A 25,005-nucleotide genomic window follows, 5' to 3' on the forward strand; every position below is an offset into this window, starting at 1 on the left:
TTTAGTGAGGACTGTTTTGTAATAGGTTAGAAGCTGCACTGAGTATTATCAGAATGAGTTGGCTTAGTTACTGAGAGTTATCTTGTTGGTCCTGCCTAATGAAAAACAGGAAGCCCCCTTATAAATGCACTGCTGTGTTATGGATCTGGTTACTACTCCCTCTAGCAAAGGGTACCTTGAAAGAGACTTTCTTCCTTTTATCACCACACAGTCCCCCAAAATACTTTAAACACATAAACAAAAGGTAGAAATGGTTGATGCAACCTGCTCATAATCCTACAATTTGCATTTAGGCCTTCAGAACTATTCCCCACCCATTCTTTTGATTCAGATGAGACAATCATATGTAGATGGATTATGTCCCATATTCATCTAGGGTCCTCTCCTTCCTCTTCCTCTGAGCATCAGGAGGTTCGGGGGTAACATTAAAAGACTGTTTGTAAAAGGCTCACCTATTTAGAAGGATAATATGCTCTGGCTCTCTCTCTCTGGACCTATAAAGTTTCCTCTTACTCATACTTAGAGACTGAGTCACATCACATCCCCCCATAGCTGGGATGCAGAACCCATTTTTCTCTCTCCATAGCACAAAAGACTTAAATCACAATTACTTATTTGATCCCCCACTGTTGGTGCTCTAATGGGGTTGCTCTGCATTGAAAAACATAGGTGAGTAAAAGCCAAGATGTGGTTGATTCTTGTAATTTTCCTTAATTCTCTCACAATAGCTTGGGCCAATATTAATTCCAAGTTTGTGGCTTTACTGTAGAAGTAGTATTAACCTAATGACTATGCTTTTGTCTCCCATTTTTGAAAGGAAGACTCTTATGTTTGAAAGAATTTAAAAATGAGGAACCTAGGATTAACTTTTTAATTAGATATAATGATTAGAAACTTTTCATCACAGCAGTTTTCCTTTCATTATGAAAGGAAAATTGACAGTTTTTGTTCAGTTAGTGTTCACTGAAATGTTTTTTAAAGGAAATTATTGCAGAGTGAAAGGATATCAAAAAGCATATGCTTTTTTTACATTTTTATGGGGAGAGATTGCTGATTTAAAGGATTTATAAAGCCCACAAAACATTATATTTCTGTGCCTGAGTAATATTTAGTCTCAGTGCATTATAAAAGCTTCACCCCAGTATAAATGTTTGTGATCCCTATGTTAACTGATCTTTGATCACATCAGCACAGTTCAGTGAAATCAAATTTGCAAGGCTTATTTTGATGGAATCCATTATTTGTGCTTATGGCCAGCCTTTCAACTGTGGAGTAGTTTACATGTCACTGTCTTGACTTCATGGTATAATTTCAAATGATTTAGTTTGTTTAATTTGGGGTTTGGCTATTGATACATTAACATTTTTTAAAGATTATTTATTTATTTATTTATTCGACAGAGACACAGCGAGAGAGGGAACACAAGCAGGGGGAGTGGGAGAGGGAGAAGCAGGCTTCCTGCCTAGCAGGGAGCCTGATGCGGGGCTTGATCCCAGGACACTGGGATCATGACCTAAACTGAAGGCAGACGCTTAACGACTGAGCCACCCAGGCGCCCCAATACATTAACATTCTATGTGCAACATCATTTTGGGGTGAATAGGCCTGGACTTCATGAACACTGGGATAAATGCTTTTGATGACTCCGAGACTGGGATTTAGCTTTTGTTCTAGCCCAGAACCTGGCTTTTGAAAATAAATCCTAGCTGAACTCCCTTCATCTGTGGTACTCACCTCCCAGTCATTTAACAAATAAATATGAATTTTACTTGAATAATATCTATCCTCATAACTCTTTATTGTCTAAAAGTGCCAACCAGAAATTTATTCTCCTCACCTCAGAGGCCTTCTATATTTTCTCCTTCCTGGTGGCATTAATAATATTAATGATAATGATAATAACATTGATAATAAATTTGCATTTGCTGTTTTTAGCACTCTTATGTGCAAAGAAATGTTAAGTAATCCATTCAATCCTCAAAATATGCCTGGAAGGTTGCAAACATTATTATTAATTATTATTCACAATTTACACAGGAGAAAGCTGAGACTTGGTGAGGTTAACTAAATTTCCCAAATTCACACAGTAAATAATTAATGGAGCAGACAAAACCATTAACCTTCCCCCAGCAAGATTTTTTTTGTTAATTATTGTTGTTCCCCTGCCTACAAGCTTTACTAGAGGACTCTCCCCTTTCCATTCTGTCTATCTATCTATCTATCTATCTATCTATCTATCTATCTGTCTATCATCTATCATCTATCATCTATTTATTTTTAATTCAAACTCCATTCCCTTTGCTTTTTCATCTAGTGCTAGCCCCTTGCCTGCCCTAATAACCTGGGCTCACCTCTCCCTAGCTCTCACCTGATCCCAGTCTTTTCATCACATAATTTGGAAACCTCAAAGTCACCAGGAATGCCACCCTCTCCTTCCCTGTGAAATAGACCAATAAGATATTTCTCTAAGTGTGTGTGTGTGTGTGTGTGTGTGTGTGTGTGTGTGTGTGTGTGTGTAAGAGAGGGAAGGAGAGAGGGAGGGAGAGAGAGGTAAAGGAGAGAAAAACAGAAAGCAAAGGGATGGAGGAGGCAGCAGGGAAAGGTAGCAAGAAAGACAGAGAGAGTCATTCAAACACTGACTAAAACATGTAGTTGCTACCCAGGGGAGACATGCTGTTGAGGAGGAAGGAAAAGGGAGGACAGGCTCTCAGGGAGCTTCATTTTAGGGCTGTTTTGATATCTTGAGTTGAGACAAGAAGTCAGTCTATGAAAATTCTATGATGTTAACTGCGCAAAAGAGTATCCCTAAGGTGACCAATGCTCTAGCCCTGGCCCTGTCACTATCTAACTGCATAATCCTTGGCACATTCCAGTCATCTGGGTCTCAGCTTCCTGTCTGTAAAATGGATAAAATTATCCTAGCCTCATAGGATTTTTTTAAATATCAAATGAGATACTTACACGATGATGAAAGTGCAGTGGAGATTAGGTTCTTGAGGTGCTTATGAACTAGTGAGATGATAAATATAGGACATATGGATAGAACTTTGTGTTACATAGACACAGAAATAGGTATATTTAAAAAATTATAGCTAATGATTGTTTATTGAGCCTATATTTCATGCTGGTCACATGAATTGACTTACTCAATTGACTTACTTACATGACGACCATATAACACACATGCCATTATCAAACCTATTTTATAGAAGAGGAAACTGAAGCCCCAGGTGCAGAGAAACATGATCAAAGTCATATAATTAAAAAGCAGTCCAACTAGGATTCTAGCCCAGTACTCCAGATCCTGTACCCTTAACCATGCTCTCTGCCTCGGTGTAGAGATAAAACAGTAGAGGCATTGCTTGCAGAGGTGAAAGTACTTCAACTCCTAGCTCTGTGCTGCCAGTAAGGAAATTCTAACATCACAAAACCCACCAACACAGCTCCTCTCCTCAGTGTCAGCTTTACCTCTGTACAGCCTGCCCTGCCCTCTCAGCCACTTCTTCACGGGCCATCCACACACTTAGGCCATTCAAAAAAAATTGAGTAACTATGCTGTAGGGATCTTGCCTGTCAAACCTTTGGAAAACAGAGGTGCATAGGCATACTGAAAGTGTCATTAATTTTTATTTTTCTGTTTCCAACTGAGATGTTTCTGCTTGGCTATACTTAGGCAACATGGAAATAAAGGTAACTTTAATTGGGCATCCTTATAAGTTCTTTCATGTTCTAGTTAGCAGTTCTGCAATGCCTACAGAAAATCACATTATCTTCACCTGTCATGTGATTACTTCTTTCCAACCTTTTTACTAGAGTGGACCACAGGGCTAAGAATACCATAAAACCAAATTCACTCAGGGGAGTTATTGATTTTTTTCCATCTCACATTCCTATTTCAACATGAAAAGCCCTAATCACCTCCCTCCTATATTTAATATGTTGTGCGTTTTCAAAAGCATCAGAGTTCAGCATTATTGGAAGCCACTGTGAGGCCCTAGACATCTCAGCCCTTGAAATACAATGAGATGTATACTACTGTTGCGTAGACTACAAAGACAAAATGCTTTGGGAAACTTGGAAGGGAGGGAGGGAAAGCATCTGAGAATATGAGAACATGGTAATGGCAATCAAATAATATATGCTGACAAAAAGACCTGAGCATGGAAAAACCTAAGTTCAAGTCTTATATCTACCATTTATTGCTGGTGTGATCCACATGCCTATCATATAGCCATTCCGTTTATCTGTTTCCTCAGTTTAGAAAGGTGAGTGCTAATTGTGCCTGTACACACTCCATGTAGTTTTTGTGATAGTCAAATCCATTCATTTATTCAACAAATGTTTAGTGGGAACCTAGCTCATGCTAGACACAGTGTACATACAGGTGATACAATGATAAATAAAAGGACTCTTTTCTGTCCATAATGGGGTCATTCAATTAGAAGTCCAGCAAAAATCTAAAAGTCACAAGAAAGAGGTTTATAAACTAGGTTCCATGAAAGGCTATGACAGGATGCCCTGATGGGTCTAGAACAGTGGTTCTCAACTAGATAAGATTTCAGCCCCCCAGTTTGGCAATGTCCGGAGATCTATTTGGGTGTTACTACTGGGGGAAGAGAGTGCTATTGGCATCTAGTGAGTAGAGGACAAAGATGCTGCTAAGCCTCCTACAATGCACAGTGGAACTGAGATTTGAAAGATAAGTGGGAGAGAATTCTGGAGAAGAGGTGGGAGAAGATTTGAGGCAAAGTAACATTTGCATAGGAACTGACATGAGAATGAGCTTCATCATATTCTACGTACTGGAAGCAGACCGGTGGGGCTGCAGCGTAGAGAGGGGAGAAAGGGCGCCTGATGACACTGGTGATGGGCAAGGTTAGAGCCGGTCAGGCCCAGGGGTCATGATGAAGTGGATATTGGGGGTTCCTGCGATGGCTTAAACAACCAACTGGAAGGAGCTGGGATTTACTGGATAAGGAAATGAAAGAGACGCAAATTTGAGGGGGAGGAAAGAGGATAAAAGCCCAGATTTTGAAGGCAGTAAGTCTGAGAGATGACCAGCAGGCTGTAGAATATGCAATTCAGGAGAGAAATCTTGGCCAAGACTATAAATGAGGGAGCCATTGATGTACCAATATTTATTTATTTATTTTTTACATAAGCTCTAGGCCCAACATGGGGCTTGAACCCACTACCCCGATATCGAGTTACTCTACTGACTGAGCCAGCCAGGCACCCCTGATGTAGTAGTATTTAACTGAGTGAATAGAGAGAGGGTAAAAAGTAAAGGGGGAAGAGACTTCCTAGCTGTGAATGTGCTTTGTCAGCAAAATGTTCTCTATAAATATGAGGAATTCCTGTCATCATCAACATTAAGTGCAGTACGTTTCATGTCCATCCATTTGTTTAACAAACTGTGCCAACCCTCATTATATGTTAGGCTGTGTGCTAGGGCCTGGGGATAAGCGGATGAATAAGAATGGCCCCTGCCCTCAAAAAGAGTCAAGAAAGCAGGTAGAGGAGAGACATTAAACTCTTAATACCAGCCTATCAATGAGTTCATGTAGCTTTCCTTCTGTTGGGTGAGTCCAGAGGAGAGGAGAAAAGGTGAGGGCTCTTGAAGGGGAAGAAGATGAGGAAGACAAATTTGATCTGCCTCATAGTTCTATCCAGGTTAACCTTGGCCTTAACCCTGCCCTAAGAGTTAATGCGCTGTGATCTAGTGTTTGATAGAACTATGTTCAAAGGAGACCTATTGTCCTCTTTGCTCTAGTCAGCTTCTTTGGGATCACTTGCTTTCTTCCCTTAAAGTACTGGACTTGTGATTCCAAAGACTCAGCAGAGAATAGGGAATAGTACTCTATGACAATCACTTGCATCTCTTAAACACCTTTGAAGTATGACTGACTGACTGAATATATAGTGACTATACGAATTTTTGAAATTCTATATGAATTTTTATATACTATAGTTCATTTCATGCCCTCTGGGATACTACTGCACACAGGAAAAGTCCATTTGCCCTTTTACCCTGGTACAGTCATGTGAGTCTTGCCCATCAAAAAAGACATGTCATTCTCTCTTAAATAGGGGAAAATGGGTCACATGTGAATTTTTTGATAATAAGAACTGTGGCCAAATTCATCATATATCTTTGAAAATACAAAAGAACATGGTAAATATACTAACGTAAGTTTTCTGAAGTTTTAGTAAGCTTTTATCTATTTTAGGGCTCATTAGTAATAATATCAAGCAAACATTGAAAGAGCCCATCATATCCCAGGCACTGTGCTACTGAACATTTGCTTCTCTTCTCTGAAACTACAGTTTAGTGGGAAGACTAGAAGTAAAAAGTGAATAGGGATGCTTGGGAGCTCAGCTGGTTAAGTTTCCAACTCTTGATTTCAGTTCAGGTCATGATCTCAAGAGTTGTGAGATCAAGCCCCACATCAGGCTCTGCAACTGGGCATGGAGCATGCTTAAGATTCTCTCTGTCCCTCTCCCTCAGGCCCTCCCCCACTCTCTCTCTCTCAAATAAGTAAATAAAAAATAAAGTGAATAAACAAATATATTTTAAATTAAGATGGGAACTCTGAGGAAGCAATCAGGTTTCAGGGGGAAAGAACATTAGGAGGATACATACTTTAGACTAAGATGTCGTGATAGTCAGGAAAGGTGAACTGCAATTACCTAAATATTTCCTGATTACTGGGCAAATGGAGTCAAAAATATGATTTATTGTAGATCTTACTTATTACCTTTTATTTCTTATTAAATACATTAATAAATTAAAATGAAATTGATTAACTTCATAAACACTAATAATAGTGCTTACTGTGTGCCTGGTTCTGCTCTGAAGATTTACAAATATTAATTCATTTAATCCTAAAAGGTAAGTACTGTTATAATTTCCATTTTATAGATGAGAAACTGAAGCAGAAAAAACAAGTAACTTGTCCAAGGTAACATAGCTAGTAAGTGTTAAAGCAAGTTACATTAGCCTCTCTGTCTATCTGTAAATTGAGAATAGTATCTTCACGGGGACGAGAAGGATGCTGCAAGGGAAAATAGTTTTTTAAGAAGTAAAACAGTAAATTTCTATTCTTACAATTTTAATATCAGTTATAATGTCACTGTTACAATAATGTAAGCTCTGAACTTTAAATGTGACAGGGAAGCCAGAAATTTTAAGATGGAGGATCCTACCCTTAAGAGAGCTTACTGTCTTACTAGAGAGAGATTATCAGCATGCATGACATAATGCATAATTCAAAATTACATGAGATATCTTTGCTAAATTTAAGGGCATATCTGTTAGTGCTTATTTTAAGAGGAAAAATGGGATTACTGAGGATTAAAATATATTCACAGATCACTGAATTATAGCTCTGAAAGACACAAGAGATTGTTGAATCTAAGCTTTTCATTTTATAGATGAATAATAGAAGCTTGTCAAACCAAAATAAACAATCTAAGATCTTACAGCTAATTAGGGCAAGAATCATAACTAAGAATAAGGCCCCTGCATATGAAATCTTGGCCCTTTTTTCTGATTAAACTTGTCCATTTATTTTGTTTCCCTTCCTACTAAAAAGTCATTGCTTTCTAATCCTCTCCCCTCCTGTGGGAGATAGATCAAACTAGAGGTTTGTAACATTAAATGGTGACAGAGATTGTCACATGGGGGAAAACCCAGTAGAGTAAGACTTTCTGCTGGTTTTTCTAGGAACTTTTAAAGAAATTTTTAAAAATAGCTTCAATGAAGTATAATTAATATTCAATGATCTGAAGATATTTAAAACATACAATTTGATAAATTTTGACCTATGAAACCATCCGTTCAAGATAATGAACTTATCCTTCACCCTCAAAAGTTTCCTCATGCCCCCTTGTAATCTCTCCATCCATTTCCTTCCCCCCACCTTCTTTACTTCCTCATTCCCAGGTTCTCCTGTCACTATAGATTAGTTTGCATTTTCTAGAATTTTCTGTAAATGGGATTAAACATTACATACTCTTTCTGTCTTGTTTGATTCAGCATGATTATTTTGAAATTCATTCATGTGTTGTATGTACCAATAGTTCATTCATTTTCATTCATCTTTCACAATTTGTTTATGCATTCATCTGTTGATATTGGTCTAGTGTTTTGCTATTACTAATAAAGCTGCTATAAATATTTGTGTACAAGTCTTTGAATGGACATATGCTTTCATTTTTCTTGGGTAAATACCTAGAATAGTTTAATCATATGGTAGGTGTATGTTTAACTTAAAAACAAAAACAAACAACAAAAACCACTGTACTGTTTCCAAAGAACTTGTTCCATTCTCATTCCCACCAGCGATGTAGGAGCCTTTCAGTCTTCCCCATCTTCGCCAACCCCAGGGATAGTCTGTCTTTTTTTTTTTTAATATTAGCCATTCTAGTAGGAGTAGAGTGGTATCTCATTGTAGTTTTACTCTTTATTTGTCTACTAAATAATGATGTCGGTCATCTTTTTACATGCTTATTTAATACATGTATATTTTCTTTGGTGAAGTTTCTGTTAAAATGTTTTGCTTATTTTTAATTGGATTGTTTCTTTCCTTATTATTGAGTTTTGAGAGTTCTTTCTATATTTAAAAAAATCCTTTATTAGATAGATTAGAAATCCTAGATTAGATAGATAGTCTATAAATTTTGCTTCCATTCTGTGGCTTGTCTTTTCCTTGTCTTATCAATATTTTTCAAAAAATGGAAATTCTTAAATTTGATGATGTACAGTTTATCAGTTTGTTCTTTTATGGTTGTGCTGTTGTTACTGCATCAAACCTAAAGTCACAAAGATTTTCTTCTACTTTTTTCTTAGTTTAATGTAGGTTTTACATGTAGGTCTATAATCTGAGTTAATTTTTAAAGATAGGCATACATCAAAGTTTGCTATTTTGCATATAGATATACAGTTGTTTCAACATCATTTGTTGAAGAGACCTTTTCCCCATTGAATCCTCTTTGCACTTCTATTGAAAATCAGTTGTCTATAGATGTGTAGTTCAATTCCTGGAGTCTCTATTCTGTTCGTTGGTATATTTATTTATCTTTATGCCAATGCCACATTGCTTTGATTACCTTAACTTTATAATAAGACTAGAAAACAGGTAGTACTTTTTCTGAAATTTTATTTTTCCTTCTCAAAGTTGTTATTGGCTATTCTATATTCTTTGAATTTCTATATAATTTTTGGATCAGCTTGGCAGTTTCTCCAGGACAAACAAATAAGCAAACATACAAATAACATTACTGGGGTTTTTATTCAGATTGCATTGCATTGAATCTGTAAATCAAATTTCAGAATATGATATCTTAACAATTTTGAGTAATCTTACCCAGAAACATGGTACATCTCTCCATTTTTATGTCCTCAATTTCTCTCAGGAAAGGTTTGTGTTCTTCACTGTACATGGTTTGCACATGTTATATACCATTTATTCCTAAGTATTTTATATTTTTATCTTATAAATGGTATTGTTTTTTATTTCAATTTGCATTTACTTAATGCTAATATAGAGAAATACAATTGATCTTTATATATTTATCTTGTATTCTGAAATCTTGTTGAAGTCATTTATAAATTCCAGAGTTTGTTTTAGATTCCACAAGATTTTCTACATAGACAATTATGCCATATGGAAAGAAAGGCACTTTTATTTCTCCATTTCCAATGTTTATTTCTTGACCTGTGCACTGACTAGAACCTCGCAGATAATGCTGAATAGAAGTGGTAGGAAAAGACATCCCTATCTTGTCCTGAGAGTTTTTTTTTTTTAAGACAGGAATGGATATTGAATTTTGTGTAATTTTGTTTCTTGCCCCTACTGAGATGATCATATGGTTGTTTGCTTGTTTGTGTCAAGAAAAATAATATCATGGATTGTATTGGGTTGTTTTCAAGGTTAAACCTACTTGGTCATAATGCATGCCTTTTTATATGTTGCCGGATTTAATTTACTAAAATTTTGTTTAGAATTTTTGTATATATATCATATATATGCAAAATTTATATATATATATCAAAATTTTGATAAATTTTATATATATCATATATATGCAAAATTTATATATATATATATATATATATATAAATTCATGAGGGCACATGGGTATTTGCTTTGCTGGTAATATCTTCATCTGGTTTGGAACCAGGGTAATCTGGCCCCCAAAAAACAAGTTGGAATGTATACTTTCCTCTTCAGTTCTCTGAAAGAGTTTGTATAACATTATTATTTCTTCCTTAAATGCTTGCTAGAATTCATCAGGGAAGGCATCTGGGGCTGGAGTTTCTTGGTGATAGGTTTTTAATTATAAATTCAATATCTTTAATAGGTATATGGAATGACTATTATGTTACTTATGTTTCTTGAGTGAGTGTTGGTAATTTATATTTCTCAAGGAATTCATCCATTTCATCTAAGGTTTCAAATTTGTTGGCATAAAGTCATTTATGATATTTTTTTACTGATTCTTTCATAGCTATAAGATCTGTAGTGATGCTACTACCTCTCTCATTCATGATTTTTTTTAAAGATTTTATTTATTTATTTGAGAGAAAGAGAATGAGAGATAGCACGAGAGGGAAGAGGGTCAGAGGGAGAAGCAGACCCCCGCTGAGCAGGGAGCCCGATGTGGGACTCGATCCGGGGACTCCAGGATCATGACCTGAGCCAAAGGCAGTCGCTTAACCAACTGAGCCACCCAGGCGCCCTCTCATTCATGATTTTGATAATATATTTCTTCTCTTTTTCATCCCTCATTAGAACATTTCAATTTTATTGATATTATCAAAGAACCAGCTGTTAGTTTCATTGATTTTCTTTACTTTCTCTTGTGATCCTTTTTATTTCCTTTCTTTTGCTTTTTTTGTGTTTTTTTATAGTTTGCTATCTTTTATCTAGTTGTAAAAAGTCCAAGCTGAGATCATTAATTTGAGATCTTTTTTCTTTTAAATGTAGATGTTTAGTGCTCTTTATGTTCCCTTAATTCTGTCTTTAAGGGTATCCAACAAATTTTGATATGTTGTGGTTTTATTTTCATTCAGTTCAAATACATACTAATTTCTTTATTTTTTAAATTTTTTCTTTAGCCAGTGAGTTATTTATGTGTTTTATTTAGTTTCCAAATATTTTAAGACTTTCCTGAGATTGTTTTACTTTGATTTCTAACATAATTTCACTGTGGTCAGAGAATATACTTACTTTGACCTGACTCCCTTTAAATTTATTGAAATTTGACTATGGTCCAGAATATGGTCTATCTTGGTAAATATTCGATGAGTACTTGGAAAGAATATGTATATTTTGCTGTTGTGGGGTGGAGTGTTCTCGAATTGATGGATGGTTTTATAAAGGGTTTCTGTATCCTTACAAATTTCTGTATTTTTATTCTATTAATTATTTAGGATTTTTAAAGCTCCAATAATTATAGATGTGTCTGTTTCTCCTCATCACTTTGGTCTCTCCAGAAAACCAACTCTAGCTCCTCAACTCTGCAAGTTCGTTGGGTTTCAGCTGGGTCCCCTGCAATGTGGCTGGCTATTCAAGGTTGTAAATGGGGAAGTCACAAGAGTTACTTTGTTTCCTATCCCTCAGAGTTCACTGTTCTTTGTTGGCTGATATCCCTATTTGAAATTCATTGTTTCATATATTTTGTTCCATTTTTTGGTTGTTTCAGACCAGAGTATAAATCCAAGCCCTGTTACTCCATTTTTACTGGAAGTAGAATTGTCATGAAGTTATATTTTAACCAACCACCAACAGAAAGCATTCAAATGCAGACTTGTCTGGGCATGGTAATACCACCGTACAAAAGGTATTTTTAGACATTCTAAGGCCTGTAATCTAATTTAGAGTATGTAAATATATTTAGATATGATGGGCATATGGCTTAGTGACTGTGTTTAACAGAAAAATGGTAGCCATTACATATCAGGCATTGTGTTAACAGGATGAAAATATGTACACTCTACTTTGTGGGCAGGGGCAAATGCACATTGAAAAGTAGTTGAAAAGAAACAGAGGCTTGAAATACATTTATCTTTGCATTCTTTGTTTCCAGCACAGTGCTGAGCATATAGTAGAGCTCAATAAATGTTTGTTAATCTGAGCCAAGTTGTTAAGTCAAATATTTGGTCAGGTAAGATTCCTGGTGTACTCCACTTGAGCGTTGAAAGTAATAGATCACAGAACTTACAACAGTGATTGGGCATGAGTATAAAACATGTTATGGGTCCTTAATGAAAGCTAACTCATTAAATATGTAATATAACCTAAATAATCAAGCCACCTAAAGCCTCCAAAAATATGCCTATTCACCTACGTAAAAATTGGGGAATAAATATATGGAATTTACCACCTCATGGTTTAAAAAGAGTTTCATTGAATTTATGCACATCGATGCTCTAAAAATTGGTTAGCGCTAAGATTGGTTAGCATTATGAATAGGAAGCTACTGAGTTTGCATTTAAGAGTAGCTTTGGCTCTGGTATAAATCTTACTATTAAGGTCTCTTACTGTCATGTTCCTTCCAAACCAACCAGTAATGAACTCTAATTTCCCACTCTGCTTTTGTTCTACTTTTCCTTCCTCAGGAATGTCCCTTATCTATCTCTGCATGTCCAAATTTTACCCTAACTTCAGCCTCTAGCAAAGTGTTAAATCTTCCATGAGGCTTCCCTAATTTCCCCAATGGATATTTTTTTTCCTTTTTCATTGTTTTGTAAATAGTTTGTGCTACCTCTTTTATGGCATTAACCCCTGGCTTTTTGGTATTCACTCCATGTATCATCCCTTCAATTAGACTTTAAGCTCCTTAAAGACAGATTCAGCATCTGATATATTCATTTGTCCATAGTACAATCAAAAAGTGTAGCACACAAGAGGTGCTTAATGTGTTTATCGGATCAATGATTGAATGAATGTTTATGTAGAGTTCCTATGTGTAGACTGCAAATTATCTACATTTTTTCTAAAGAGTAAGTAAAGGAGGATCTTTTAGGACATGCTGCTTAAATGAAAGAATGAAGGGACCCGATGAATAAGAGGTAGAGGAAGTACAAGGTAGGATAGAAGATCCAGCTGGGGACTGAAATAATGGTAAATATTGGCTCAAAGAATTCAGAAAGGATTGGCTGGAATTTTGGAGGATAACTTACAAAGCAACTTTTTTTATTTTCCTGTTGTTTGCTAAGAAATACAGAACATTTACTAGTGAAGGAATATTTTCTGGAAGTTGTGGGCTCGCTGGTCGACAGTGCATGAGAAAGAAGCATGTGGCTGGGGCAGATGGGAGAGTCTAAGGGCAGGAATGAAGGCAAAGGAGGGACTGTGGGTGTGAACTGAACAGAAGAACACCATGAATGAGCAAAAGAGAAGGTTGGTTGAATTGATATTGAAAAATAAACTAATGGCAATAGCCTTATGGTGTATATTCATGAGATATTAAGGAAAAATAATCTTCCTACAAATTAGCCCAGGTAGAAATTTTGGAAGATCAATTCTACTTCTAATTCCTTCAATAAAAATTGGAAACTAATTGAGATAAAAGGCCCTCAGCCTTTGAGATTTTTCACACCACAAGGTCATTTTCATGAATTAATCTGCCATCACCAAGACATAAATGCAGAAAAACTAGGTAACCCAAATCATGCAGCTCTTCTAAAAATAACACAGCAAAAATCCTTCATTTATGTCATCAAACTGTTTCCTTTAACTTGTACCTTGTTTTGTACTCCTTAGATTTTCTAGGTCAATTAAAAAGCACAACTTCATTTTCTATATTATGTATTGCCCTCAGTTTACCCCTTACCTCTAGAAATGCTTGAATACATGTTCTCCCTGTTGGCTGTATAACTAGCTCTGAGTATAGATTCCTTTGGAACTTCTGAGTGCTCAGCACCTTCTTTCAAGATGCATTACCCCCAACTCAACAATCCCACAGAGACTACAGGGGGCTAGTAGATCCTCAGTTTATTTTGTGGGCTCCTGTCTTAGGTGAAGAAACATTCAGAATATGTCACTGTATTCTGCTATCCAGATTTTATTTAGTGCTTTATACTGGCCTTTCTGTTGTTAAAGTGTGTAACCAATTTCTCTGGAATTAACATGTTCCGATTCTGTGCAGACCACTCTGTGGTCCCAAGACTATTTAAAGGCTCAATTCTCCCGACATTAATTATGAGAATTCTACTTAGAATGACAAATAAATGTGATTTTTCTCTAATACATAAAACAACAGAAAGGTCTTCTAATGGCTTTTAAATTTTAAGATAAATAATTGACTGCATCTTATACGTAGGAACCTTGTGACTAGTCTTTAGGGATACTTCCAGATACACAACTCTGTAGTTAACAAAGGCAGTAATACTCCATAGATGAAAATGCCATGTCTAGATCTTAACTAAAGTGAGAAAAGAGTTTGGACATATTAAATAACACTGTGAGAATGAATGTATATAATTGGATTTCTCACACAGCCCAGACGAGTGTAGACACCTGCATATGAGCATATATGTGTGTATGTAACCCACTCCCATCAATTTTAATACTTTTCACAAGCTACTCAAATTCTACCTTCATGGCCTGCCACCCAAATCTTCTGGTAGAAATATTTTTTCACATCTCTTTCCCTCCTACTTCTTTCCCCCCACACACTTATGGTATGTGCAGTTTCGCCAGACCCGTGTGAAGACAGGGGAACATTGATGGGATTGCTTTTCACAAGTGTGGGAACGAAAATCCTTCCCAATGAAAACATCTGTCTCTGTTCAAGTCATGCCCAGTTATCCCCCAAAAGAAATGTTCTGATTAACTTTTTTTTTTTTAAGTCTTAAGATAGCAGTTTGTGTAGCAGATCTAATTAAGAAGTTTATGTAACAGATCTGCAGGGTTTTTTCCTTCTTCAACTGGGTTCTTTGAGCTCAGTTTGAGTGTTACTAGCTTTCGCTATGCAACGGCCAAGTGCTTCCCGGGCTGAAAATTATCAGCTTTTGTGGGATACTATTGCTTCCTTAAAACAATGCGAACAAGCTATGCAACATGCATTCATTCCGGTAAGGAAAATTTCCTTTTATTCTCCTAAAGATTTTTTTTTCTTTTTCTTTTTCCTTTTATAGCTGTAGATAAATGGCGTATTATATGCATTTAAAGATGTGGTATCTTCTCTGTAGCTCTTGTTTGGGATAAATATATCTCTGTCTTTCTCAGTATGAAGTCTGAATTCTTAATACGGCCAGACATTGATCAATGAGAAAGAGTAAACAGTGGTGCAAGCAAACTCATCCCCCTAAAGAAAGTAGTTTCTACAAGTAACATGTACTAAAGAAAGGGAACAGGATTATATTTCTTATATTAAAATTTGATATAACTTACAGTACATATTTCTTGGTTAATTCCCCCAGAACTCCTTAGAATGGTTTGAATATCTTTTGCAATAGGTTTGATACATAGATCAAGAATCCAAAAGTTAGTTCTTACACTTTGGTTGCTTATCCAAGTAAAATCCACCTTAAAATCTCTCCTGAAAAGCGTGGCTATTCCCTTAGTAAAGCAGTGATTCACTATTTAGAAATTTTTGAGTATAGCTGATAAAATATATAGATATATAAAATGAATTAGAAGTCAGTATCATTGTGTTATATATTGCAGAAATAATGTTTGTGCTTATAATTATTTAACCAGAGGAACCAGGCTATCTACATCAGATGCGTGGAGATGAGGTAAATGGGACTTGGAAGAAGAGTTTTAAAATTTTTGATTCTTTAATTTGATCTGTTTTAAAGGATTAAGAATAAAGGAATTAAGAAATAATGAGCACTCTCAACAATTAGTCTCTGCTAAAATTTATTTGGAATCTCTCAAGAAAAACATTATTTCTGACATAGAAACTCGAGACATACCTCTATCCATAGTGGGAATAAATCTTCTTTGAAGTTCAAGTTATTTTCGACTGACTGAAGTTAGGTGCCATTATATTTTTCTCTGTAACTTGGGAATCACCGAAGTGTTTCAAAGGCTGTGCTACATTTAAAGTTCTTCTCATGGAGTACTATTTTCTAGTTGGATCTCTGTAATTGATCTTGATTGTTAAAGACATAAAGCATAATTTTTGCAAAGAATTTAAAAACTAATGGTGAAAAGCTCTCTAAATCAGATTAAGTTATAATGATTCTACATTGAACTGAAATCCGATGTGTATAGTTTGCTTCTCCTGTCTTTATTAAACTGTTATTCCTTGGCTTCATCAAGGAAAGTATGATACTCTTTGTGAAGCTAGTATCACCTAATTGTGGAGTTTTCTCTAGCCAGGCAATTATTTTCTCCCTTCTAGGTTCCTTGCATGCACCTCCACTTTATCACCTAACATATTTTATTACAAGTGTTTTCTTCTCTCTTATATTGTAATTTCTTAGAGTCAAAGAGAAAAGGAAAGTAAGTTGAAGGAAGAAACTAACACTTACGTGTTTGTTTTCTTATTTTCCTGTTTTGAGCTCCCTAAATAGAGGACACATATATCCTCGGGGTCTAGCACAGTACCTAGCACAACAAGGGTGCTTGGTGAGCACTTGAGAAATGAAATCAAATAACAAATCTCCAATTCTAACATTTCCAGTTAATACACAGCGGTTTTCGTCAACAGCTTTTTCTATACTGACCTCATAAAATTATTTCTATTTAAATCCATCTGGAGAAAACACTAAAACTTGACTAAAGCATTGCAATGGAGTGATGGTGGGAACAGAAATGTGTTAATGCAGGGCATAGAGCCTTGTGGGAAAAAATAGCCTTCGCTTCAATTCCCATAGTCCATGGGCCACTCTTGCTTCCATTCTTGTGTGTCTGTTCCTCATCCCTTCTACTGCACACATGCACAGATATTTCCAAGTTTTATTCAGGTTTCCTTCATTTTGACTCCTCTAAATCTTTTTTGAAGATATTAAGAATTTGTCAATCTCTCAAATCTTCTCAATTTTTTTCTAAGTCTTGCATTAAATATATCATTTTATCATCACAATTTTATGAGGACTGCTTTTAGAAAACATAGCTATTACTAAAATATTACTATAAGTTGGAAATAAATCTGTTTAAATTGAGCCTCAGTTTACTTTTTGTCAGAAGATGAAATTTAGGTCTCAGAAGAAAAACTGTATTTCATACATTATGCACTTTTTAAACCCAGTGATAATGTATTTCATACACTCACAGACACACACACATATACACACACACATACATGCATGGATGCATGATATTCTTGCCTAATGTTACCCTTCATTATTTGGGATATACAAATAAATTCCAAAAATACATATATTTGCTATTATGTATTAAGCATATTAGGAAATGACAGAGTATATTGATTTAATCAGTTACCTCCTTTGAAATAAAACTGGTTCTCTTTTAAAATAAAATACTGGAAATGAATAATGTCTAGGAAATGTAGACACATTTTATGTAGCTATCTTAGGACACCTGACCTGAAAATTTCACAAACATATAAATGTTGTTTGTACATATCCTGTAAGTGTGTATTTCTAACACATCATTAGAATTAGACATGATCTGGACCATGTCTCGCACACACAATAAGCTATAGAATACAAAGAGTTTTTCAGTCAGTGCACTTCAGTGAACTAATAATAAACCTGACATAAAATCTCAAGTCATAATACAATCAGCCCCAGAGAATCTGCCCATACAGCCTAAAGTTTATCTTGGTGAAAGGAAACTTAAAGCAGCTGATACCTGGAGAATGTAATTGTCCCAAATAGTCTACACAAACAGGGAAATCACTAGTCCATGAAGTCTTTCAATGCTCCAGTATTTGATGTCATATAATAGATCATGCCTTGTAATGATGAGGTGGACAGCAAATCTGGAATATCAAGCAGATTCATCTACTTGACCCAAGAGCACTGCGTTTAGAACAGCAACTTGGAATTTCCCGTATCTTCAGCATAAGTGCCAGCCAACGTAAGTTGTAAATATTTATTAGATGGATGAAGGATAAAAAGCTCTCTCTTGAGTCCTGTAAATTGGTTCCATCATTGGAGCTGTAAGCACATCCTTCTAGACATTCAGTATCTTTGGGGTCCAGGTAAATCAAAGATTTTATTGTTTTATTACTCAAGTGAATGGATATGCTTATAAAAACAGTCCCATAATTAGTAGTTCTTTTCATAGAGACTGACCTGTGTTTCTATTCACTATTAGTTCATTCACTTCACTCATCTTTTATTGAGCTCCTGCTATGTTCCAGGCATAGTCCAAACACAGGATAAGGACCTGAAGGTACACTTTAACTTTTATGACACTATCACTTTGGAAGAGACATTTCATTACCCTTTGCCCAAGTGGCACCCCACTGTTTCTTGCTGCAATGAACAAAGCTGATTTTCCTTATGCTGCTAGTCACTGTGTTTTAATTTTGTCTAATGTGGATGTCATGCAGCTTGATGAGCGTTGGGAGAGATACTAAGATGAATCAGTTAGGAGAACCCTGATGAAACCTACTCAGAGTTCTGCTCATGAGAAATTTTTTTCAAACAGATACACAGATGACTTTAACACCAGATACTAAGTGTTGAGTGCCCTAAGTATCCATGAATTACCGTAAGAATTAAGGAAAGGGGTGAGTTTCACAGAAGAGTATCAGCTAGATTTTAAAGGTTAAATAGAATATTGGCATGCAGTGATGATGGAGGAAGAAGACCTTCGAGTGGAGGGAACAGCAAAGGCATTGCCTAATTGCATAAATGTGGTCCATTTTTCCATCTGCTCATTTATTCAACCAATATTTATTAACTTTTTATGCATCTGAAAACTGTATAATATGACTGAGCTTGTAGCAATAAATAGGACAAGCTTAAACCTGCCCCAAGGACATTTACATTTTAGGGGTAGAGACAAACATTAAATAAACAATTACATATATATCTGTATTGCACACTTTGATGCTATCCTATGAGTGCTGTTCATAGCATTTCTCAGAGTTGCAATTCATTATTGTACATATGCATACCCAGATAGATACACATCTATTATAATAGTATAGCAACTGTAGATATTTTGCAAAAACTCAGCAAGCAAGACAAATGGAATAAAATATTCTTTCGAAAACAATTTGTAGTCCTAAACTACATGCATTTCCCTAGCAAACAATTAGTACATCCTGTCTGACACATCCTGGGCTTGGTACTTGTAGTATAAAAGTGAGAGTATTTATTGAGCACCTGTTTTATGTTGTGTACTGTTCTAAGCACTTCACACATTAGTTCACCCAATTCTGTCAACAATTCTCTGATGTGGGCACTATCCTCTCTATTTTACAAAGCCTACAGAGGTTAAGTGACTTTCCCATTATCACATAGCTAGTAAATGGAAAGACTGGACCTTTGAAAACTAGTTATGTGACTCCAGAACTCATTTCTTTTTTTTTTTTATGTTATGTTAATCACCATACATTACATCATTAGTTTTTGATGTAGTGTTCCATGATTCATTGTTTGCATATAACACCCAGTGCTCCATGCAGAACGTGCCCTCTTTAATACCCATCACCAGGCTAACCCATCCCCCCACTCCCCTCTCCTCTAGAGTCCTCAGTTTGTTTCTCAGAACTCATTTCTTAATGGGTTCACTAGAAGAAGGAGAAAACCACTAAGACTAAACCGGTTGCAACCTAGTGTGATAGGAGCAGCAGTCTCAAGGAATGCACAAGCCACAGTAGATGCAAGAAGGTGAGTGATCAATCTGCCTAGATTGAAAGCGAAATATGATGAAAGAAGATTGAAAAAAGAAGTGTTGAGATGCTTTTAAAGCAAGTGAAGGCGATAAGAAAGGATGGAAGAGTAGGTACAAAGGCCCTGAGGCATAGAAAAGCAGTGTGGAATGAGGGCTAGTTATCAACTTTCCCCGAGTCCTGATCTTCCTCTTTGAGCACCAGGCAAGTAGGTCAGGGACAACAAGAAGTCACTGAATAATTTGGGCTCAGATGTAGGCCCTGGAGTCTTTGAAGAGAATCTCCAGTGGAAAAAAGAGATGATTTGCAGACACCCAGCTTCATTACCCTTACTACATACATCCTGGCCTGCAGGTTAACTGTGCCTGTAGGTGAAGGCATAGGCCTAGAGACACAGAGATAGCTTATGTACAGATATGAAAGAAACGTAGAAAGAGAAAAGGAGATGAGAAACCACATGGTCCCTAAGAAAGATACTGAAAGAAATGAGCCTGATAGGAACAGTGAGAGACTGGCAGAGGGGACTATGGTCTCCTGGGTCTCTCGAAATCCCCAGTCCTTAATTCCTATTCATCAGATGGTTAACCTGCCATGCTTCCTGTCCGTTCAACTTGATAGTTCAGATTTTGCTTAAGCTACTGTCAGTGGCTTTCTATTCTTTACAACCAGAGAACCTTCACGAAGGCAAGGGCTAGTTAGGCCAGGGACAGGAACTAGCCCTACGAGAAAGAGCAGAACAAAAGCCGAAGAAAAGGCAAGCAAATCAGCTGAGTACACCAGGCTTGAAAGGTGAGGTTCCATCATTTAAGATTTAACTCACATCACCTTTCCCAAGACTTCTGTGCCTTCTCCCTCATTATTTCAACCCTGATTAACACTCCCTGAAGAAAAATAAGAGTAGAGAATGTGCTCACACACTGCTTTAATCTAGTCTTTCTTATGAATCATCACAATACCAACAGGAAACAGCCCCAATATTATCATCTCCATTTTAGATCAGGGGGTCAGGTACCTTGTTTAATATCATACAGGTGGTAAGACCAGGAGAGAACCCAGGCCTTCTCACCTTAATCCCACCTGCCTTTCTCTTTCACACCCACCATGAGACTTTGCCTCTATTTCTCTTGTGATATTGCTTGGCTTTGTATTACAAAAATTTGAGGGATTTCTTTTATTTTTACATGACACTGTAAACTCCTTACAGGGCAAAACCATGTGCTTCTTCTACCTACTTTCTGCAGTTCCAACTATAGTGCCTTAAATATGATGTTCGCTCAATAAACCTGCATGGGCTAGCTGATTAATACTTAAAATGTGAGAACTTAGGCAGCAATGGGATGATAATGAGGAATAATGCTTCTTGTCTGGAATATTTCCTTAAAGCCTGTCTCCTTGGCCCCACTATCACTTCCACAGGCCCTGCCTCTGGTCCTTGGTTGTTGACTTTGAGACACTGTAAGCTTAGGTCAGCTCTAAATAGGATTTGCTCAATGATGAGTTTCAGTCCTAGTACATGGTGTTCCAAGTGTGTTTTGTCCTTTTTGGATTCTAAATATTACTTGACTCATCATCCTCAATCATGTCGGATTCATTTCTCTGTTTCATTCCTCTTAGGCTCACTTCACACTTCTGTCTAGTAATACCCCAGTTTTTAGTCTATTTCCTCCTGAAGAATATGAACAAGGCTATTAATGGAATTCCTATTAGTAAAGGAACAAAGATGACACTTAATCTATAGAGATACTCAACCGAAGGGGGTGGGAAATAACTACATCAGAAGCGACCTGAATAATTGCAACCGCCTGGGACTGCATGAACATTTTCAGATTTCTGGTAAAGTGGAATGAGATTGTTGCTTTTGTTTTTTAACAAAAAAGCAAGAACTTGCTATCTTTTTTATCTTCCTCACTTGTGCAGTTTGCATTTTCTTTGACTGCTGGTCTTGTGATTCCTGTGCATAGGCATCTCGAGTCCATGAAAAATTCATGCCAGGTGCATTGTTGCTCCTTGTACCGTGTTTATGTGGACTCACCACAGTGGGTATCAATGCAGATATCTGTTACTGTACAACAGAGTAAAGCCCATTCTCTGCCACTTCGACTTTCCCTACCCACTCCAATAATTGCAAAAATAGGACCCACAACAGTTTTGTTACAGAGCAGAAAAACAGGTAGTGGTCAGAGCTAATAATATCAGTCCTCCTCCAAGTAGCAAAACAAAATTAAAACACACACATATCAAATCCTTAAACACTTTAATGAGCTAATACTAGATATGTTGTACTTCTTTTTTTTTTTAAAGATTTTATTTATTTGACAGAGAGAGAGTACCAGCAGGGGGAGGGGCAGAGGGAGAAGCAGGCTTCCCACTGAGCAGGGAGCCCGATGCGGGGCTCGATCCCAGGACCCTGGGATCATGACCTGAGCCGAAGGCAGATGCTTAATGACGGAGCCACCCAGGCGCCCCAATATGTTGTACTTCTTTAAGCTTCATTTAGATCTTTTTATTTAGCAGGGAGATGCTTGACAACAATGGAGTTTCTGATTTTTATCTTGAAAATATACTGTTTTTGCTATTGCTACTCTTGAGATCCCCGCTATACAGCTCCTACCATCTTCCTTATACTGCTCTATCTTGTTACAGTTTTCAAAGCAGCATAAATTACATCCTTTCTCTTTATAACCTAGCAAGGCAGGTTTTAATGTTTCCGTATTATTTATAAGGGAATTAAAGTTGAAAAAGTTGAAGTGGCTGGAATCAGAAGTGGTTAAGGAGTAAGATATAACCTAGTAAGACTAGAAGCTCAACCCAGTGTACGTTTGCTCCAATTCAAGAGTTTTAGCTACTTTGAAAAGTCTGAAATTTTGAAAGGTCTGAATCCTTGCTTAACTTTCCTGGACCTCAGCTTCATTATTTGTGAAATTAGGTTTTATACAGATCTCTTGAGGGTTGTCTGTGTTTTAAATGAGATAATGTGAGTTAAACCCTTAGCACAACATCTAACCAAAGAAATTGCCCAGGAGGGGTTGCCATTATTAATGTTGCTAATTAGCCCAATGTATCCTTTTACAAATTGCATAGGGTTTTTATATATGATCGCATTTGCTTCTCAAAGAAGCACACTGGGTTGATAAATAATTATTTATATCTCCATTATACATAAACAGAAAATGTGACAGTTTAAACAAGACTAAAATCATAATATAGGTGAGGGGAAAGTTCTTAAATCTCAGTCAGATGACCCAAATCCTAAACTCCTTTTATTACTATTTTTATGATATTCAAAATTAGGTTAATATTAAAATCAGGAATTACCCAATCCTTATTTATAGCTGTATGTAACTTTAGAAATAAGTTAGAGAGTCAAGTGACCTGACCAAGTTCTACAGTAACACAACCAGCCTTAGATACCTTATCTGCTGACTCCAAGTGCAAAACTAGGAGGTGCTCATCTTGTAACATAAAAACATACCAGGCGAATGTTTTTGTTGAGTTAGAGTGGGCAAAGAGGGGTCATAAAATATAAGGTTGCAAACATTATATTCATAAGGAAGTTATCACTTTTCCAGTTAGTTAAGGAAATCTTTTATAAAACAAATGAAGGTTGTAGTATGTCTGAGTTTACAGTTTCGATGGACAAAGTGGTCCGAGAGTAAAGAGGAGAGTCAGCTTGAGAACTACCATTTTGCTCTCCACTTGTGGCAGAGTCCACACACACCGTAGAACAACCTCCTCTATGCCTTCTTTCTCTTCTTTTTATTCTTCTCTCTTACAGTTTCCTTTTCTCTCCTCTAACCCACATCAACAGATAATACTCTTCCATCTTTACTCCGAAACACAAAACCGTAGCTTATCCCGAGCCCAGAAGGAGGTTAATTGGCAGGCAGAACCCTTGCTTTGCAGAATAACTGGGAGTAAGGGAGCCATCGGAAAACTGAGAAACCAAGACTGACATAGACAAGACATTGCCACTCCAGGAAGCTAGGGCAGCTGTGGGGCTAGGAACTGGTTGGCATTTTGGACCTAGAGATTGGTAGGCTCTTTGCTGTGGAACAAAGGGTTCATTGCCTAGTCAATGACAATATACAAACACATCTGCAGAATATATTCTTTGGCATCAGCAAATGCTAGCAGTAGTTAGCTAGCTTCTATTTTTCTCGTCCTCATTCACTTCTTTTCTTTTTTAACCTATTTTTTGTTTTTCCCCAATGAAAATAATTCCAAATATAACATTAATTTTGAAGACAGAATGGCTAAAGGGAGATTGATAGGCTTATAGATATTATCAGAATTTAAAATAAGGGAAATGGAACTAAAGTGTTTTCTACTTTGTTCCTTCTGCAACCCAGCCCAAGTGCCATGTTTCAGAGGCAGGTATTGAAATACTTTCCAGTCTAACATGGACATGAGCACATTACGGGTTACTAATGGTAAAATGGTAAACCAAACTCATATCTCCTTTTTGTTTCTCTCCTTAATATTTCCTCTCATGCAAAAAAAAAAATCTAAATATGAAATATTTTAAGACTTTCTCTATGGTTTAACCTATTATGTTTTTAAACTTTGTATGATCTAATATCAAATTCTGGTTAATAGGGGGGAAAAAAGGAAAGCAGAGGCTGGATGTTAGCAAATTCTTCCTTTTGGAGATAAGTCTTATAGAAATTGGAGAGAGGCAAGGATAGAAGAAAGAGCTTGGTAATACTTCTTTATTTCACTTCAAATATTTTTGAGTTTTTAATATGGGAGGGAATTCTTTGCCACTAATTGCATGGTCTTAAGGGCAGAAAATTAACTGATTCACAAGAAAAACAAAATATAGACTATAAGCAGAGAGCAAGATGATCATAAATGCATTTGGAGGTAACTTCTCTAAGATATACAGAACCTCATCCTTTAGCCAATTCATTAGAAACCACTTTATATCATTGATCTTTTTCCAATTTGATTTTTGTCTTATTTCACCACGGCTTTCTTAACATCATAGCTTCTAACTTTCTGTATCTGAATGATAAAAGCAGAGATCATCATTATCCAGAAAGAAGATGTGTATAGCATCCCTGCTTTCTTTCTAGTATTTCCCAGGAGAGCAAAATTTGTGATGAGTGAAATCAAATCCTTGATGAGACATAGACTCTTAGAGGTCATCCATTTCACTCTCTACTCTTCAAAAATAGAAATGAGTAGGGAGGCTCAGTGAATTGCTTCTTCACCCTGAGTTAATGAACTTGT

General features: G+C 36.5%; 1 protein-coding gene across 25 annotated transcripts in view; it reads left to right on the plus strand.

Annotated features, from left to right (window-relative positions):
• DLG2 (discs large MAGUK scaffold protein 2) overlaps positions 1 to 25,005 on the plus strand; it is a 2,208,086-nt gene that overhangs the window by 1,431,857 nt on the left and 751,224 nt on the right. For 3 of the 25 annotated variants that reach the window (XM_027578646.2, XM_035722718.1, XM_027578648.2), the window contains exon 1: positions 14,979 to 15,085. The exons of the other annotated variants lie outside the window; for them this stretch is intronic. In XM_027578646.2, the coding sequence (XP_027434447.1) occupies positions 14,981 to 15,085 (105 nt within the window). In that variant the 5' untranslated portion in view covers positions 14,979 to 14,980. Of the gene's footprint in view, positions 1 to 14,978; positions 15,086 to 25,005 lie in introns of those variants that run through there. 25 annotated transcript variants of the gene reach the window in all.

Source organism: Zalophus californianus, chromosome 11, assembly GCF_009762305.2.
Source record: "Zalophus californianus isolate mZalCal1 chromosome 11, mZalCal1.pri.v2, whole genome shotgun sequence".
Lineage (NCBI taxonomy): Eukaryota > Metazoa > Chordata > Mammalia > Carnivora > Otariidae > Zalophus > Zalophus californianus.